This window comes from Xenopus tropicalis, chromosome 2, assembly GCF_000004195.4.
Source record: "Xenopus tropicalis strain Nigerian chromosome 2, UCB_Xtro_10.0, whole genome shotgun sequence".
Classification (NCBI taxonomy): domain Eukaryota; kingdom Metazoa; phylum Chordata; class Amphibia; order Anura; family Pipidae; genus Xenopus; species Xenopus tropicalis.
In genome coordinates this window covers 109,002,593-109,022,000 of record NC_030678.2, presented here as the reverse complement: position 1 = coordinate 109,022,000, position 19,408 = coordinate 109,002,593, and the positions used below count along the sequence as shown (strand labels likewise).

At 40.3% G+C, this 19,408-nt stretch overlaps 1 protein-coding gene across 2 annotated transcripts in view; it reads left to right on the top strand.

The window, feature by feature from the left end:
- Positions 1-1,182: 1,182 nt before the first annotated feature.
- Positions 1,183-19,408, top strand: part of sh3rf3 (SH3 domain containing ring finger 3) — a 229,431-nt gene continuing 211,205 nt past the window's right edge. For both annotated transcript variants that reach the window (XM_031897003.1, XM_002937660.5), the window contains exon 1: positions 1,183-3,501. In XM_031897003.1, coding sequence (XP_031752863.1) covers positions 2,947-3,501 — 555 coding nt within the window. In that variant the 5' untranslated portion in view covers positions 1,183-2,946. The remainder of the gene's footprint in view (positions 3,502-19,408) is intronic.

The window sequence follows — 19,408 nt, the reverse complement described above, 5'->3', positions numbered from 1 at the left end:
ACCAGGCCTAGACTACAAATACATTGCTCTGTGCAGCACACAAAAGGACCAAGTGGCCAAATATACTTAACTGTTCATGCCTGTGGGCTTCATATGATTACAAAATCAAAAATAAAGGCCTCAAAAGACCAGCAGTAAACAAAACTCACCAAGTAGAAGTGGCGATCCAGGTGCACCAGCCCCAGACCCTCAGCATAGGGTGCATAAAGCAAGAAGCATCAACCACAATGGGCATATAGGCACTCAGGAATCTCCACAGGGGTTACAAAATGTAAAAGTAAAAAAAGACTTTACTTATGAACACATGGAGATGTTTTAATATAACGATGAATAAAGGCTTTTTTTGTGACCCCTGTAGAGATTCCTGAGTACCTATATGCCCACAGTGGTTGTTGCTTCTGGCTTCATTTGATTGTCAAGCAGCTTAGAAAAAACATCTAAATCTTACATTTATTCATTCACAACACAATAAGAAACCAGAGACAATCTGCAAATTCACAATGAATTTAGTAATTTCTTACATTCTTTATTATTACCTATAGAAAACAATTACTTTAGGAGAGTTTTAAATGGACACTATAGAAGTAGGCATCCCTGTATTTGAGAACATTCTGAATAATGGGTTTCTAGATAATAGATCACATTGATTCATTAAAAGAGGAGGCAGCAGAGACCACATGGCTACATGCAATTTTATGTTACCAAAAATACCATTACAGTGTACGGATTTTTACATAGTTAAATAGTTATGTTGGATTGAAAAAGGACCAAAGTTCATTTTCAACCACTCTAACCAAACACAAGTGCACATATATAAACATACTTGTAAAGATCTATCTCTACACTCACATATTAAAACCGTAAAGATCTATCTCTACACTCACATATTAAAACCGTAAAGATCTATCTATACACTTACATATTAAAACCATATATACAAGTGCCTATTGTAAGATTACAATAGCCTTGGATATTGTGCTTGTTCAAGAAATCATCCAAGCTACACTTAAAAGCATTAATAGAATCTTCCAATACAGTTTACCTGGCTTGCTCTTCACTTATTTTTCCATTGTAAGAGCTGATTCCAGTAGCCCTTAAAAGGGTTAAACAGATGAGTTGCAGCCATGTGATGATAATACATTCCCCTCTAGAGGGCGAGCCAGTACAAATGAAAGGATTCTGTTTTCTTTTGGAACAACTCAGCTCAAGTGTTTACAGCTTTTCCCAAACTTCCCCAGCTGTCCCCCCTTGTCCTGGGATGTTCTTCTTGAGCTGCACATGGCCTTCTCACTTGGGCAAGTGGTCTAGAAACAGAAATGAAACCTGAGCAAGAGAAATGGGAGTGAAAGGCCTGATAGAATCAGAGAGCTACGAGACGGGCTCCGTGGAGACCAAATTAGTAACATGGAATAAGAGCAGCTGTGTTTGGGAAGTCAGTGAGACTGCCAGTGCTTTGCACAAGTCACCTCCACAGCCCAGGACTGTCCTTACTTTGTAGTAAGGTCCAGTAGTAAATTAAAACCCAGTGCACTTCCCAAGCTGTCATTGATATCATGTAATAACTAAACAGCTTTTGGCTGTCAGAGGATTCTGGGAACTGAAGTTCAAAACATCTAGAAGCTGTAATATGGACAGCCCTGACATAAATTGTAACCCACTATATCATATCTTGACGTTCCACATAATCCCATTCATGTAATGTAACCCCAGAAAATAAATATAATGTTGTGCATACTGCATATAAGTGCCCCACCAAGAGCAGTTCCCAGGGCAGTTGCAGCTGTGTTTATGGTAGTTGTGCTTCAGCATACTTAGAGGGGTGGACATATTGTCCTATTACATGAAATAAGCCTTCACTGCAGTCCTTGAGAAAGAGGTGCTGCACACTGACAGGAGGGATTGTTTTGAATCTCCCAAAAAATTTTTTCTATAAAACCCAGTCAAAATGCAATATAACATAATATAAGGCTTTGGCCTTATATCTTACATGGGCCCTGTGTATGGGGGGTTGCAGGTTCTCCTGATGAGAAGCATTGCCAAGCCCTGTGTAATATGGCAGCACTATAAACATGTTAACCATGCCATTTTTATTATATATTGACTCCTTTGGCTCTTCATTTTATTGGAGATACAACTGCTGGCGCCCTTCTGCAGTTTTTGAACTGCAATTCTCAACACTGTATTGGAAATTGTTATCTGTCCCCCAGTTGCCAATGCACGTCCTTCATTGATTTCCTGTAATACGGGGTTAGGGGAAAATATCTGACTGGCTTGTTTCATATTTCCCAACAGCTCCAAGTGCCCTGGTTGGTAGTGCCCCGCCTGCCAGACTTGCCAGTGGTAAAGGGCACACACATTGCCGCTCACACAGCACATTATAGAGGCAGAGGAAAGATTGACTGCTGCTCCTCCCTCCCTTACTGGGGGGCTGAGTCTGATCAGGTTACACTGCTCGCTATGGAACAGGCATCGCTGGCAGGCGAAGGGGTGAGGGACAGTTCATAGGAAGAAGTCACTGTAGTGGGATTGCTGGGCTCCCTCGCACATACCCCTGCCGTGGGTATAATGGACTGCCCCTGACATCTTTGCAGAGACTTTATAATGTGCCCGTTTCCCTGAGCAGCACCAGGATGAAATGACATTCCCAGGCATTATCTCCTCGGCTCCTTGAGCCACTGCCAGCAGCAAAGGATTTGGCAGCTAGCCACCTACTGGCATCTTGGCACACGGGGCATTGTCTTTCATGGTTTCCCCTTCATTTGGAACATTTCATGTGTGAAAGTTCCCGGGCTACTAATGGGATAAGTGGACTTGAGGAACGGGATCTTGGCTACTGCTGCTGGTGCCATTCTAGCCAAACTGGTTCTGGACTTTGATGGGTCGGTGCCCAATTGCAACTCTTGTTTAGATCCTGTGCTGGGTGTTTTACCCAGACTGCCATTCTAGATGCTCCTCGGGGCATCCTGGCTGTGCACCTCTAAAGGAGCCCAGAAGGCATCCAGAGGGGAGGAAGAGGAGCGGAGAAGGGAACGGAGAGGCCGAAGGGAAGGGGGAAGCGGTGGTGGTGGCGGTGGAGAGATGGACGAGTCGTCGCTGTTGGATCTGTTGGAGTGCTCCGTGTGCCTGGAGAGGCTGGATACCAGTGCCCGAGTACTACCATGCCAACATACCTTCTGCCGCCGCTGCCTGCACAGCATTGTCAGCTCCAGGAACGAGCTGCGCTGCCCGGAGTGTCGCATCCTTGTGGAGTGTGGGGTGGATGATCTGCCAGCCAATATCCTGCTGGTCAGGCTGCTAGATGGCATCCGCCAGAGACCTCGGGGTAGCCCTACAGGCAGCCCAACGGCGACTGGACAGCATGGTAGCAGCAACAACAGCAACAATCACAGCAGCAACTGTGGCAGCCCGGGGTGCTCGGCCGCCCACACAGCCAATGCCTCCTGCACCAGCAGCCTGAGGGATCTGGCAACTGCCAGCCAAAATGCCCTCATGCTGGCAAAGGTGGGTACAGGTTACTGAGCTTTGCTTAGCAGAACGGATAATTGTGCCACTATTACTTTACCTGGGATGGTAGTAGTTTGCCTGCACCTGTTATGGACTGCCCAGGACCTCTAAAGATTTATCTAACATGTGGCCTTCAATTCCCTATAGTCCCAGGTGCTTTAAGTTGTATTTAAACAAAGAGAGCCACATACTGGGCACCCCCTTACACCTTGTCTCTTGTAAGTAATGGCCAGTAGCAGTGTTTATTGCCCCAATAATGGCAATGGAAAGTTTGAGTGGGGCATTTTATATTGGAAGAGCTTGTGATGGAGCCATAAACACACTTCTTGCAGTTTTCTTGCTGTATATGTTAAAAATCTTGTGTATATGATAAAAATCTAATTCCTACTTACCATAAGCTTCCAATATTTATTGGCTGTTCCTGGGTTAGTAGATAGTAATGCACAGTTTTTGCAGGTATTCCATCTCAAATTGTATGTTTTTTTAATCTAGTACATTCTATATATAAGGACCAAGGTGTTATTTTGTATGAAAAGTAAAGAAAGCACATATACCTTTTGTCAGCCAGAGATGTGTGTACCAGTGGTGTATAATAATTATAGCAATGGGAACATTTCACACTTTCTATTCTGCTAAAGCTAACTGAGATGTTTTTGTTGTGTGTATATAAATATATATTTATGCACCCATTTCACAAAGCTATAGTATATAACTACATATCTGTTACCTATTCTTATATGGAAAAAAAAGTAGCAGAGCTGTGACACAGTAAAATCAACGCCTCTTCTAAGCATATTGATATTTGCATTTAAAGCCCCACAATGGAAATGTTTATTGCGATAAAGAATGCAGGGAAGAAACTGTGGTTACAAATAAGACAGCATTTTGTCATTACACATGGCATACTGTCAATCAGCTTTTCTGAGTTTGATGAACAATTAGTTGTCTTTTGCTGTTCAGACGTGTATGAAATCCATGACTGCCAATGTTCTTCCTTTTGTTTCTGAGTGATGTTAAAAGAGGAGGGCTGCAGTCTTCTTGCTTCCTGGCAATGTGGCACAGACAGGTGGTTCTGTTTGGGTCCTTTTAGAGCTCTTCCTTCTAATAAAACAGTTGCAAAAATACACATTGCTGATTCAGATTATCATAGCCCTGAATTTTAGTTAGTTCCTGCTTGTTTATATTTTGGTGTGTGTTTCAAATTATTAAGAATGCAAATATGTTACAATATATGAAACAAGACATTATTAACTGAACCATAATTTATCTGTGATATAAATTGGCTATATATGATATTGAATTACTGATCTTATGTATAGTTTAGAACCATGATAATTATATTATTGTCTAATTGGCAAACTGTAACCACTTAGATGTTGAACTTCTATTCCCAAAATCCCATAGAAAGAAGAATTCTGTGATTTACAGTTGAACATCATATCTATATATATTGCTTGTAATGGACACAGCTGTATATTTTCACTCTATGGCTCAAAGCAGCATCCTTCTCTATGAGTCTGCATTTGCATAGCTACCATCACATAGTAACATCCAGCCTTATCATGCTGTTCAGAACAAATTAATGCATCCTCTAATTGTGTTTAGGTTCTACAAGGATTGTGCAAAGGGGTCCTATTTATATAGTCAGGGAATGAATTCAATAGTAACTCTTGAACAGAAGTTCCAACAATATTTGATGAATGCATACTGTAATTGCTTGGTGTCTTATTTAATTACAAATTGTCTGTAGTAGTGCTTATAAATATGTTATGTTGATTGCAAAATCTACGTATAAAGGTTTTGGAAGATCTGTTGAATGGCCCATATGCACAGCCCCAGATGTAAAAGCTGTCATTGTGATGCTGGTAACATTTAGGTCTGTTTAGATTTAGAAACATAGTGCAGATACAGTGCAGATAGAGCACAGTGCTGGCTATATATAGAGGTTATTGTAAAAATATATAGGCTACTGTGTAGCCTTGATCACTATGTAGCGTTAGGTTCTTGTAAACAGAATATTAAGCACCATGACTTCATTAAGATGCTGTTAATGCATATTGCATGTGCAGATATTGCTTTTTTTTAAGGTCATTCATGATCCTGTACTTTACATTATCATTTTTGAAAAAGGCTTTGTGGGAGCAGACATTGAGGTTTGGCAGAGGATGCAACATGCATATCTATGTGAATTCTAACAGCCTCCTTGACTCCAGAGGAAATCTCTAAGGTTCTCCTTGTAGTAGACTTGGGTTTGACATCCTGACTTTTATAGACCTCAAGGGGTAAAGTAGATAGAGACTGCAAGTCAATCTTAAGTAAGGAATCAAACCTTTTAGTTTGTAAGCTCATATGAGTATAGCCCTCCGTTTTATACCAGCTTGTACTCATGTGTCCATTTCAGTTTTTTACTGTTTCAGGTCGATAGTTATACATACATTATAAATGCCAAGTATGTTCTCCCTCCTATGTAAATTGTCATTTGCAAAGGGCTGGGCCACTCTATAGGTCATACATAAACATCAATGTGGTTTTCACATAGACCTTTACTGGCTAAGCTAAAAGGTTCATCTTAGATTGTTTGGTTGAGGTTTCTTTATTGCATTTTTACATTTCAGGCACCCCTATCTTAAAAACAATATATATATATATTTGTATAGGTATGCATATCCAAACAGAAAATACGTATTTAAGCAAAGTTTCACCATTATTAACTATAAGTAACCTGAACTCATACTTTTTCTTATGTTTTGGCTCCTAGTAGCTCCTAGTTTAGGAAACTCTGGTTTACTGGAATAGGAGGAAACACAGGGAGTAATTGGGGGTTGTAAAATGATCAGAAACAAGTGGAGAGTACTGAAGGGTTGCTTGGTTTTATTGTTTTTAGATCCTGAAATATAGATCAATAGCATTACTTCAGTTATATGTCTTTGTGTTTCTTGCTGTGTTGCACCTGCTGCTGAAACATACATTCTGAAGGTTTCATGTGTGAAACAACAGTAAAGCAGAGAAGAGGTTTAACTGTAAAACAGGCTTCTTTAAAAAGTTGAGCTTTTATAATACTGAACTGAGAATTTGGTAAAAGAAACCTTAGTCAATTAGTTTTTTCATAATGGAGGCTTCACAATTGCCATAGATACAGTGCCCTAACACTGTATCCTTGAAGTGTTTTATATTCATATACTGTATTTTTCACCCTATAAGACGCTCCGGAATATAAGACACACCCAATTTTAAAGGAGGAAAATCTAGAAAAAAAAGATTCTGAACCAAATACTGTAGTAAAATATTTTATATCAACTGTATAAAGTTAATTGTCTCTGGGCTTGCACATAATGAGGCTTCCCCCAGGGCCCCCCCCAAGCATCCTTCAGCTTCCCCCAGGGCCCCCCCAAGTATCCTTCAGCTTCCCCCAGGCCCCCCCAAGTATCCTTCAGCTTCCCCCAGGGCCCCCCCAAGTATCCTTCAACTTCCCCCAGGGCCCCCCCCAAGTATCCTTCAGCGTCCCCCAGGGCCTCCAAGCATCCTCCAGCTCCCCCACGGCACCCCCAGCATTCTTCAGCTTCCCCCAGAGCCCCCAAGCACCTTCCATTTCCCCCCTAACCTCCCCCCAGCAGCCTCCGGCTCCCGTGATGTCTTCCTCTCTGTGCCGCGGCTCCCAGCTGCTTCTGTGCTTTTATAAGGTTGCGCCCTGTGCGTGTGACGTCAGTACGCACTGGCGCAACCTTATAAAAGCGAGGATGTAGCAGAGAGCCACGGCACATAGAGGAAGACGCAGTTTGTCGTATAAGACGCACCAACTTTTCCCCCCAGTTTTGGGGAAGAAAAAGTGCGTCTTATACGGCGAAAAATATGGTAGATTGATTGGGTTCTATTTAGAAAATTGTATGAGTATGTGTTTGCAGGCAACTTCTGAAAATTGTCAAAGGCTACAGAATGTAGCACAACATTCAAACTCCTTGCACATAATGCCCAAGCTGGAATTAAATTCAGGACCCCAATGGATACCCACTGAGTCACTGTGCTGCCTGACCATTATTCTTTTTCTTTATCAAAACCAATATTCTCTGGTTTAATGCTAAGACCACGTGTAATGAAGTACCTGTTTGCATAGACCACAGTAGGGTTGATTCACTAAAGTGTGATAACGCTTATTGCATGCTTTTTTGCGTTAAAATTGACACGCAAAAAAACATGCGATTCGTTAAAGTATTATCGCATGCGTTAAGTCGCATATCGCGTGTGTTAAATAGCGTGCAACCGCATTGCGTTAATTCTCGCACAGAAATAATACTAACCCATGATTCACAAACACTTAGACGCGCTAAATATCGCATTAGTCTATGCGAAAATTAACACCTACTTGGGTCAGGCAGTAGTTATAGAAAAGTACAGTTCATGAGCTTTTGGCAACACAATATGGACTTTGCAGTGGAATTTATTCAAGTATGTGTTGGCCCTAGAGTGATGTAGCCTCCAGTTTGCAGGGAAATGGTCATTTTCAAAAAAAGTAGTAATGCTGTGTATGGCTAATATGGTGTGCGTGTGAAAAGTAGCACACGTGCGTTAATTAGCATGCACGACAAGTAGCACGCTGCATTAATTAGCGCGCCTTGCATCAAATACCGCATGAAAATAGTCTTCGCGACTTAAATAACGCAAACAACATTGCGTCTATATTAACGCAGATATCCTTTTAGTGAATCGTGCGATCTTGTATAGATATCAGTATGTATCACAAACAGATTAGCTAGAAAGATAAAAGCAGACATTTATTAATGCCCCAGATACAAATGTTTTAAGGGGAGAGATTTTGTGTCCATTTTTCGCACTTTGCAACCTGCCCTGCCCCTAGCATTCAGTAAGAAGTGTGAGTCTGTGATTGGCGAGCAGAACATGGTGTTGCCAAGCTTTGTTTAAATACAGTACCGCATACAATAACAGAACTGCAGCAATAACATAAATAACAGTTCTGTTTCTCTCCAATTGTCCTGCCTTCTTTCCGTTATCCTAGCCAGTGCACTGAACATTATACCTTTACTGTAGTCATCATGCGAGGATCTTTGGGGCGAGGATGCAAGCAGATGCCCTATTGTTTCTTGTGCCATCTTGATTATACATTCAGTGTATGTGACCAACACCATAAATGTAGTAAAGGAAACCCACTTTTGTTCCCAGGACAGAAAATCAAGTAATATAACTTATAAAAAGACATTTTAGCACATATGCCAGATGTTCATACTTAAACTATTTACAGTCTCTTGTGTAAAATTTTAAAACATTTAAAAGTGTATGACTCCAGTAAAGTTTACATGGCCAACAATGTCAGTAAGAAAAAGTGACACTTTTGTGTATATTCATTTCTCAGCTCCTTAAATACCTCAGGTGCATCCTATAGAAATATCCAACATATCTCACCATTTCCATGTCTCCTGGTGTGCCTGCCAAAGCCTTCTCTCTGCAAAACCTGTTCCTGGCCTTGTATTTGATGGTCAAAGGATGGATAGCTTAATGTTTGATGGGGGGGGGGAAACAGCTGACAATGAAAACAAGTGTATATCTCCCTGTGGAAACTCTCTTGCCGCTTGAAAAGTATGCGTATCCATGGCCAAGAAAAAGTGCACACATCAGGCAGCACCTGTTGAGAGCTCTGGATACTAGCAAAGAGGATTTTACTGAAAACAATGAGTTACAGTGTATGTCTCCTTCTACACATCTATAGCATGCTTTCTGGTCTCTGTGACACACAAACCACTTTCCTCAATGAGCTTTGCTAGTACACATAATACTACAGTAAAAGGGAAACCTCATTATGTTAAATAAAAGTGATGTATTACAAGGTATAGAAGATAATAGCAGTTGGGCTATTTAAAAGTAGTATCTGTTAATATTTACATAATTATCACATATGTTGCATTTACAGGTATGGGTTTTTCCAGATAAAGGGTCTTTCCTTAATTCAGGTCTTCTACCTTAAGTTTGCTAAAAAAAATATTTAAACATTAATTAAACCCACTAGGATTGTTTTGGCTCCAATAAGGATTAATTATATCTTAGTTGCGATCAAGAAGAAGGTTCTGATACCTGTACTGTGCATCAGATTCATAGCAAGTTTAATTTTTTTATAATCTTAAAATGGAACATTCTAAATACTAGTGCTGGAAGGACTCACAACCTGGAGCCTAAGATAAAGTAACAAAACCCATTCACAGAGAGAATAGGAGTTTTGCACCAACAGATTAATAACATCTATTTTAAAGGGTATTTTAGTACTAATTATCCCATCTAACCACCACTGTTTAGTGCATGAGATTAACTAAATAAGTAGATATGCTGGGGTTCTCATTTGTTTTCCACTTGGGTTTATGATTTGGAAATGACACACTACTTAATAGCTTTGCTTATTATGATATAACAGAGTGTAGAATCTGCTGTAGGGTGCACTTTGCATACAGTGATCAACTCACACATACCTTGCAAATGATAAATAAAATGCAAAATATGGCATACTGCCAAAAATACAAAAGTTTGCCATGCCATCCTTACACTTGCCTGCTGCTACTGCCTAATATATTATGTTGCATAAAATTATATCATTTCATTAAAAATGACAGATTTTCAGTAAATAAACATCTTCTGTAGCTTCATTTGACAACATGGTATAGCTTTTAACCCTATGAGCTTGCACAGTCTCTTCATAATATGGTCTTCTCAGGAGAATTTGCAGATTACAGAATTAATTAAGGCTGGGGTACAAGGATGAGTCTGCTTGTGGGGGGATAGAACAGTGAGATGTGTTCCATGCTGTCGTATTGGACAACTATTCTGCAGCACATCAGTGTAATCAGAGTAATCGGGGGGTGCTGAATTTCAATCTGCCATCAGTTTACCCTCAAAACATAGGTCTGCCCATCTGATCAATGACTTTTAGTAAATCCATATTTTTGGAGAACAACTTAGCTGTACATTGGTGCAGAGGAGACATGTAAATGGAGGGTTTTTAAGATATTTTCCATAAGCAGTTCATTTGCCAGGACTAATTACAATTGTGTCTTATAACAATATTGGAGAACTTCACAGCAGTGAATTATTTTTTAAAAATCATATGTGTATATATACAAATAGATGATGAATAGATAGATAGATAGATAGATAGATATGCATATATTCCTAAACTAACCCAGGTTTTCATTATATAGACATATGCTAACATGTACTATGGAATATAAACAGACCACTTGCTTTAATACAAATGTTGCCTTAGCTGCCAATTAAAAAACTCAACTCAAATGTATTTCCAAGAACATTTTGTAACAATTACGCTTCAAAAAATAAAAATATAAATACACTGTAGCACATAAATCATTGTAGCAAAAATGTTTCTTGCCGATGGAAAAATATTCTGACTACTGCATTTCATACATATTTTGCAATTCAGTGTTCCAGACAGTTATACCTACCTACAAGGGAATGCTGCAGCACAAATTTTCACATATAGATAATTGTGGTTTATACTACATTAGCTGTTAGGGCTGCCGGAATGGTGACTTATGGTCCAGCTTAATGTACTTCTCTCTTTGATTTCATCACCTTTAGGTTAGCTTTAGAATGCCCTTTTCCTTGCAACTTTTCAATTCATTTTTTATCATTATTTGCTTTACTCTTCTGCCTTTTTTCCAGCTTTTAAATGGGGTTCACTGAGCCCATCAGCCAAAAACTATTGCTGTGTGAGGCTACAATTGTATTGCTATTGCAGGCTCTCAGCTATTCATATTCCTATATCTTATTCAAACCACTTCTTGGTTGCTATGATAAACAAGACCCTAGCAATCAGATAGCTGCTAAAATACCAGACTGTAAAGATATTAGCACATTGTTGCGACTACGTGCCCTGGAAATATACTGAGCAATGTATGGTGGACAGTACAAATTAAATATAGTGACCTTGATCTAAAGTAAACTTCAGGGAGAATGTAGACAATTTGTAAATAAATTGGAAGACTTTGTATTTGTTGCATAGGTAGAAGCAGTATGGTTGCCATTGTTAAAGCCTGACCTAACATTTATTTAAATGCTCTTTTCTCATTTAATTTAAACAAAAATATTCATGAAAAACTTTTTCTATTTTATTTTGTAGGTGGGTGGGAGCTGTGCCTTGACATTAGTATAGCTGCCATAAACACAGCAGCTTTCTTCTTTTATCTGCATTGACCTGCCATAGACTCTTTTAGGTCAGAAACTGACCTAAAGCATTTTATGGAAACTATCTGCTCATAGATGTTGGGCCAAATTAATTTTGATGAAAACACTTGGGGGTTGATTCACTAAAGTGCGTTAAAACGAGCGCTATTTATAGCATGCGTTAAAAATTTTACCACTTCTTATTTTTTGTGACTTAACGCACAATTCACTATAGGATATTTGCGTTAATTAAGAGGCGATGTTGTTTGCTTTATTTAACTCGGGATGAGCATTTTCCTTGTGTTATTTTCCGCGCGTGCATTATTTCCCGTTGCACACGATATATTTCGCTGCTTGCTATATTAGCGCACGATTTAAAGCACGTAACCATTACATTCATAAAACTACTTTTCTGAAAATTAACATTTCCCTGAAAACTGGAGGATGCATCACTCTAGGGCCAACACATACTTGAAAAAATCCGACTGCAAAGTACCTGCCCCAAGTAGGTGTTAATCTTCGCACAGACTAATGCGACATTTAGTGCATTTAATGCTTCATATGTGTTTGTGAATCATGCGTTAGTATTATTTACATGCGCTAATTAACACAATGCGTTAAAATTAACGCCTTGTAATGATGCGTTATTTAGCGCATGCAATATGCGTCTTAACGCATGCGAAAAGACTTTGATGAATCGTGTAAAAAAAGACGCAAATCGGCCCCTTGGTCTCATGGTTCATTAAATGAAAAGTCCCTTGCAGTTTCTGGGAAAGTCAGAAAATGATTTTGAGAATTTTTTCTCAACTGACTTAAATCTGGGCCATTGTTATTTAGAGAAGCACAAATAACAGCAATAGCGCACACGGCACATTTTGTTAGAAATTACACAATTTGAGTTTAAGCAGAGACAAATCTGCTAAATAGTCTATTTCAGGATATTTTCTGGCGTTTTGCAGTCGTGACAAATGCAGGCTTCAAATAGCACCGTGTGCCATTGCCCTTAGACAACTCTTGTTATTGTAAATGCTGTGTGTTTGCAGTTTTTGTACTAGTTTATGCTCTAAGGGAAAGTAACTTTTGTCTTTGCTGGAGCTAATAGTAAGTACATATAAACAGGCTTGACAGGGCTTTTTTATTTTAGGGCTTTATGGCCTTTTTTTTTTTTAGACCTGTTAATCAATAGACTACCACTGAACAGAGGACTGTATGATGACAGAAATTATATACAGGTATGGGACCTGTTATCCAGAATGCTTGGGACCTGGGGTTTTCCAGATAAGGGATCTTTCCATAATTTGGATCTCCATAACTTAAGTGAATAAACCCAATTGGATTGTTTTGCCTCCAATAAGGATCAATTATATCTTAGTTGGGATCAAGCACAAGGTATTGTTTTATTATTACAGAGAAAAAGGAAATCTTTTTTAAAAATTAGAATTATTTGCTTATAATGGAGTCTATGGGAGATGGCCTTTCCGTAATTTGGAACTTTCTGGATAACAGGTTTCTGGAGAAGGTATCCCATACCTGTATTCTTCATAAAAATAATAAGAGAACTAATACTTAGAGAAAACAGCTCACATACATTACAGATGTTTATAAGTGAAATTTTATTAAATATTTATCCATGTTTTATTTATGGAACCTTTGGCTAGACAGCTTCATGCCAATTTGAAGGGGAGACAAGAAGATCACAGGATGGGGGATAGGCAAAGTGGGCTTTAAAAGGAACTTGTGTGGAAATAGATAGTTGATATTTTTCTTTAGCTAAGGATTATTCAACTGTCTTTCATTATAGAAATTTAGAAAGGAGAAGGCAAATTTTTTCTAAAGATTCAAGAAGGATTTAATTTCATAAAGTGAGAATATAATAAAAAAATATTAGGTTAGAGGGGAAGATTTATGTTATGTATTCTTTGAAGGTATCAGTAGAAGTTCAGAATTGTTACTGCATGGTAAAACAACATAGTGATTTACAGACTGATACAGGGTTTGTTTTTTCAGGCCTGGTGTCAGCATTCATAATGGCAGATAATTACAATTTATAAATTTACTTCCTTTTAAATTTGTGGTTGCTGTAAATCCTATTTCTCGGTAATCAGTATTATTGTTGTGATAGGTAACTTCTCAGTTACTGTATTTAGAAATCTCTCCATATGGTCTTCAGCAGAGAATTAGTGATTGCACTGAACTGTAAGACTGATTTCTTAACTCAATTTTTTTTACCAAATGGTTAAAGATGGTTAGGGCTTGTTCAAGAAAAGTGACAACACCAATTTAAAAGCATACTTTCATGAATATAATTGTTTTACAAAAAGTCCCTAATTGGCTAGCATTACATCTACATTTTATTTTCAGGGCTTCAATGTGGGGTGTTAGAGCTTATTTCTGGCGCTGATCTCTAACACTTAATGGAGTTCAACTCCTCTAGAGTTAGAAACATTCTGACAAACAGACACGCTGATCAAAGTAGGAAATGCTTTGAAACTTAGCTCAGTTCATTAAAGGACAATGAAAGGTTAATATAAATTAAAAGTAAGTCTAAAGGCATTCTTTTTAAGTACTTACTGCATATCTAAATTCCCAGATCCCTGCTTGCTTCTCTGAGATATGATGCTGGCAGCCTACAGCAGTGTGAAGACTCCAGTGACATCACTGAAATATCTCTGTCCTTCCTGTAGCTGCCAGCGGCAGCCTTCCTATTCTCTGAGCATGTGTGTAACTTGTTCCTGTCTCCTGTTCTGAGCTACACATGCCCACCACCCAATCAGAAGCAGATCTGCCTGAGGGGAGGGGGGGAGGGAATGAAACACATGTGCAGTATGAAGCAAGGAGGGAAAGGGAGGGAGAATACCTTTTTAGAGATGGCTGCCTGTTCTAGAAAATGTGAAGTAAGTGTGACTGAGTAAATATTTGATTAGGTGAGCCAAAAGTGTGGGGTTTTTACTAAACAATAAGAGTACTATTGGGCAGTATACTTTTTAAATTTTGACTTGCATTCTCCTTTAAACTGCTTGTTGGTAAAATTGTCCTCATGGTCAGGGGAGTGTGGAAAACTCTTGATATAACCCAGTTTAACATTTAGCATAGAAGTTGTTTGCTGTACTCACTGACAGAATCAGTTAAGGAAATGCTCCTGGGACACAGCATTTTATTCAGAAAATGGTGCTTGGTCCATTTCTGGTAAAACTGCATTTGTTAGCAGGTATTTATCTCACCAAGTCATGTTCCAACAAGGCTGTAGCCCTAAAATCAATAGTCTCTAGTACCAAAAAACAAAGATGAGACAATAGCCTTTATTTAGAAAGTTTTGTAAGGGGTGCAAAAGAAACATCACAAATAGTAGCTGCATTTTGCCAAATGTCGGCAGGAATGATTGCCACCTGTCTTTTTTTTAACTAGACTGTCCCTGCAGAACAGTAGCACTAAGGGGAACAAAATCACCCTAGATATTGGGGTTATGCAGTAAGGAAAGGTTGCTCCAATCCAGTAAAACAGGCTAAGATATTTGTTTTAACTGCAGTAGACCAGCAAAATCACTTGGTTGGTAGGGCGTAAGGGTGACTAAACTTGTCTAAACTTACTAGTTACTTGAGTATAGATTTTAGATTTGGGGGTGATTTATCAACATTCAAATTCAAAATGTTTTCACAATTTGAGGGGTTTTTTGTGTTTTTTTGAGTTTTTTTATTCAAAATAAGTTTTCCCATATTAATTAAAAATCAGGTATTCGAGTTGGTACATGCAGCAATAGTTCCAAGAATTTCTATTGCAGAAAATTTGTTTATTAAACATCTTATCCTACATGACAACTAACTGGGATTCCCAGTGGTCTTTAGCAGAGCAAATAGGCAGTCTAATCTATCTTGCTCTTAGACTGGGTTTCCTCAACCAAAGCTCTTGGTCCCCTTTAGGGGAGAGCCCCACGTTTTGAGAACCTCTTCTCTACATGTTCTATTACCTGCTATTACAAGTGATTTAACTGGATTGGTTAGTCCAATAATGCCACTGAAATCAAATGAAGATGAATGTTAGTTAGAATTCTCACAGGAACAGACAGTGGCAGTATATTGCAAGTTCTCTTTCTTTTGTAGCTGTAGTGAAAACCAAGGGCCTGACCCTCAGAGGGGCTGTTGTATAGTTGTCAGAAATTATTTGGGCTACCATAGATCTCTTTTAATCCCTACTCATTGCACATGTCTTCCTTTTGTAGTGCACAGTGAACATGAAGAGCACAAAGCATTTCACAGAAACAGTTCATTTGTTCTTTTCATATCAGTCATTACTTGCCATGATAATTACAACAGATGACTTGAAGTCTTTTTTTTAACTTTCCACTTGTAGTTATGGTGCTAATTTTCATCTGCCAGTTAATGATTCAGCCATCATAGTAGTTTAAGCTATGTAACTGCACTGCTCAGTATCAAACAAAACCAAAATCTTAGAGGCTGGCGAGATACTGGGTAATTTATCACGCATCTCTTTTGGAAACCAGACTTCTAAAACTCTCTAGGCAACTCCAGCTTTGCTGGCACAAGTTTTTCCTAAAGGGAAATTGAGTCTGAGCTGGCAATCCCCTTTAGAAAATACATTCATAGATCTAGGTCAGTTTGAGAATCTCTGTTGCTAGAAGAATGACTCCTGCTGATTAAAGATTTTATTTCACAAAGAAATAGAAACACATTGACTTTTTGTTTGAAGAAATGCATGAAGTACAATTTGTAATTTAAGCCAAAAAACATTAGTTCCCAAATGTCTAGCTATTTAATGCCATGTGCATTCTCAAAATTTTGACCACAACTTCAGGTCCCAAAAGCACGCATGTTATTGCATTAGTTTTTAGACATTAGACACAAATCAGTGTGTGGCTGAAAATTCACTGGAATTCTGGGTGCACTGTGGGAAAATTGCACTCACACATTGCACCACATTTGTAAATGTTGCTTATCATCTTTATCTGAAAAAAATCTAACATACAGCGACACATTGGTCTATAATAATTCAAGCAACTTGTTTTAATTAGTATTATAGTAAGAAATGACATGGTTAAAGGGGGCATGGAGATCCTTTTTAAACATGCTGGGAACCATTTTGGGCCCCCACCCATAGGTTAAAAATATCTGCGCTAGAATCTTTGTTTTGCAATTTGTAGCAGAATATTTTTTTTATATTTGGCATAAAAATGTGATTTGTTTTTTTCTATAAGCATGTTTAATACACACTGACCAATTAGGGTTTTTGAAAATAATACATTCTGTATTATATGTAGCTTTTCTTGCAAGTACATTTGAGAACATTAAAGACAGGTAGTGGTGGCTCTTTTTTCCCATAGAAAAAAATCAAAGAACCCCTCTTAAGACTCGAGGGGCTGAATTTTCAGTTGAAGAATTGAAAATGGTTTTTCACAGTGAAGGCAGTGAGGTTGTTGAATGCCCTGCTGGGTGATATTGTGATGATGGATTCTAATAATGCCTTTAAAGGGCATATATTTAAATAAATGTTTTTATAGAATGATGGAGCTTACTGTGTGGACAGCCATTTTGGGACACTAAGGGGCACATTTACTAACCCACGAATCCGAATCGGAAAAATTCCGATTGGAAAACGAACATTTTGCGACTTTTTCGTATTTTTGCGATTTTTTCGTCGCCTTTACGAGTTTTCGGAAATTGTCGCAACTTTTTCGTTACCAATACGATTTGCGCGAAAAAACGCGAGTTTTTCGTAGCCATTACGATTCACTCGTATCTTGTCGCAACTTTTTCGTATTGAGTGCTCGTAAGCGGCGGGCGAAGCTTTCAGACTTAGCATGATTTTGGAAGCCTCCCATAGGACTCAATGGCACCCTGCAGCTCCAACCTGGCCCAAGAAAAGTCACCATACTGAAGCTTGAATGAATCCGATTCTTTCGTACTCGGCACGAAAGCTGCAAAAAAAGTCGCGACTTTTCGCGCAAGTAGTAACGCTACGAAAAAATCGCAACATTCGGAATGGCTACGAAAAAGTCGCGACAATTTTCCGAAAAATCGCCAAATACCGATCATTACGAAAAAAACGCAATCGGACGCATTTGGCCCGTTCGTGAGTAAGTAAATGTGCCCCTAAGCATGGTGTCTCAGCTCTCGTTTTTTACGTCACATGCATGCGCAAAATGAGTGAGCCAGAGTGACTGTACATAACCTTCCGCACTGGGGCATTTTTGTTTTTATATAAAAAGCAACTGTTTCCCTCAATTTTTTGGTTGACAAAAACACCTATTGATAGGTGTGTATATCTGTACGGAAACCTGTTATCTAGACACCTCTGTATTTAAGGAAGGCCATCTTACATAGACTCCATTTTAATAAAATCATTAACAATGTTGAAACATAATTAATTTTTCTTTGTAATAATAAGAGAACACCTTGTACTTGATCCCAACTAAGATATGATAAATCCTTATCTGAAGCAAAACAATTCTATTGGGTTTATTTAATGTTTAAATTACTTTTTAGTAGACCAAATTACAGAAAGGGGCCCCGGAATAGAACGAGGCAGGAGTTAGGGCACGGGGCCATGATAAGGTTAGGAATAGGCCCGGGAGTAAGAGTTTGAGGCATTATGGGAAATGTAGTCCGGAAGGAGTGGGGGAAGAGGAAGAGCAAACGGATGAAAAGGGGAGGAGCGCAGAAGGGAGAATCCATTTTGATAATAGCAGCTGAAGAGGAATAATGGCAGCGCAGGACCTGATGTCGGGGATCCAGCAAGCCATTTCGGGCCAAGGCGGTGATGCGTTCAGGAGGGAGCTGATGGCCATGCTGTCCAGATGCCAGGAGGGAGAAGCCGGGACCAGAGGTGGCAGGCGCAGAACGGACGGCGCAGAGGAGGCCCACGAGGCGCACCAGGCCCCCTGACAGACTCAGCCCAGGATCACCGCGGGACCGGAGAAGGAGGAGGAGCGCGTCACCGGCGGGAGCAGCGGGACATGGGGTGCCGACAGCGGCAGAGGAACCCGCACGCCGAGGAGGTCGCAGGAGGGGGGACCAGCCGGGGGCCACAACACCGCGGACCAGGCAAGCGGCGGGGCCAGGGACCAGACACAGGGCAACAAGGATGGCAGCGGCAGTTGCAACAAGGTGCGTGGGGGGAGAGGCAGAAGAGGGGCAGAGCACCACAGGGGAGCCCAGCACACGTGACGCAGGTGGGGCGCAGGAGGGGGCAGGGGAGCCGCCGGCGACGCAGGACACGAGGGGAGCGGGGGAACATGGAGGGACCACCCAAAGGGGGGCCACCAACAAAGGGGCACCCAGCCAGCAAGGGCCAGGCAATGAGGGCAGCAGCCCAGGGCCCACAGGAGGGGACACAAGAGCCCGGTCTCTGGGGGGAAGTGAAAGGAGAGAGAGGGAAAGGCCCAGCAGGAGACAGGAGGCAAGGAGAGAGGGCCAGGCAGGGAGGCGCACGGCAGTGGGTACCCCAGGAGGAGATCAAACACGGGGTAGGGAGTCCAGAAGCAGGAGACGTTCAAGAAGCAGAGAAGGGGAAAGGAGATACGGCCAATCTGTTGGCCAGGCGGGTTACCCAAGGAGGAGGAGCCCGGGGGGAAGACGGACCACATCCAGGTCCAGGGCACCTTATTGGGACAGAAGGGAAGGACGAGGTATAGGAGACAGGTCCCCCAGCAGTAGGTCACCCAGAGCGGGCTGTCGGTGCACACGCTCACCAAGATCAGCAGGTCGCGACAGGG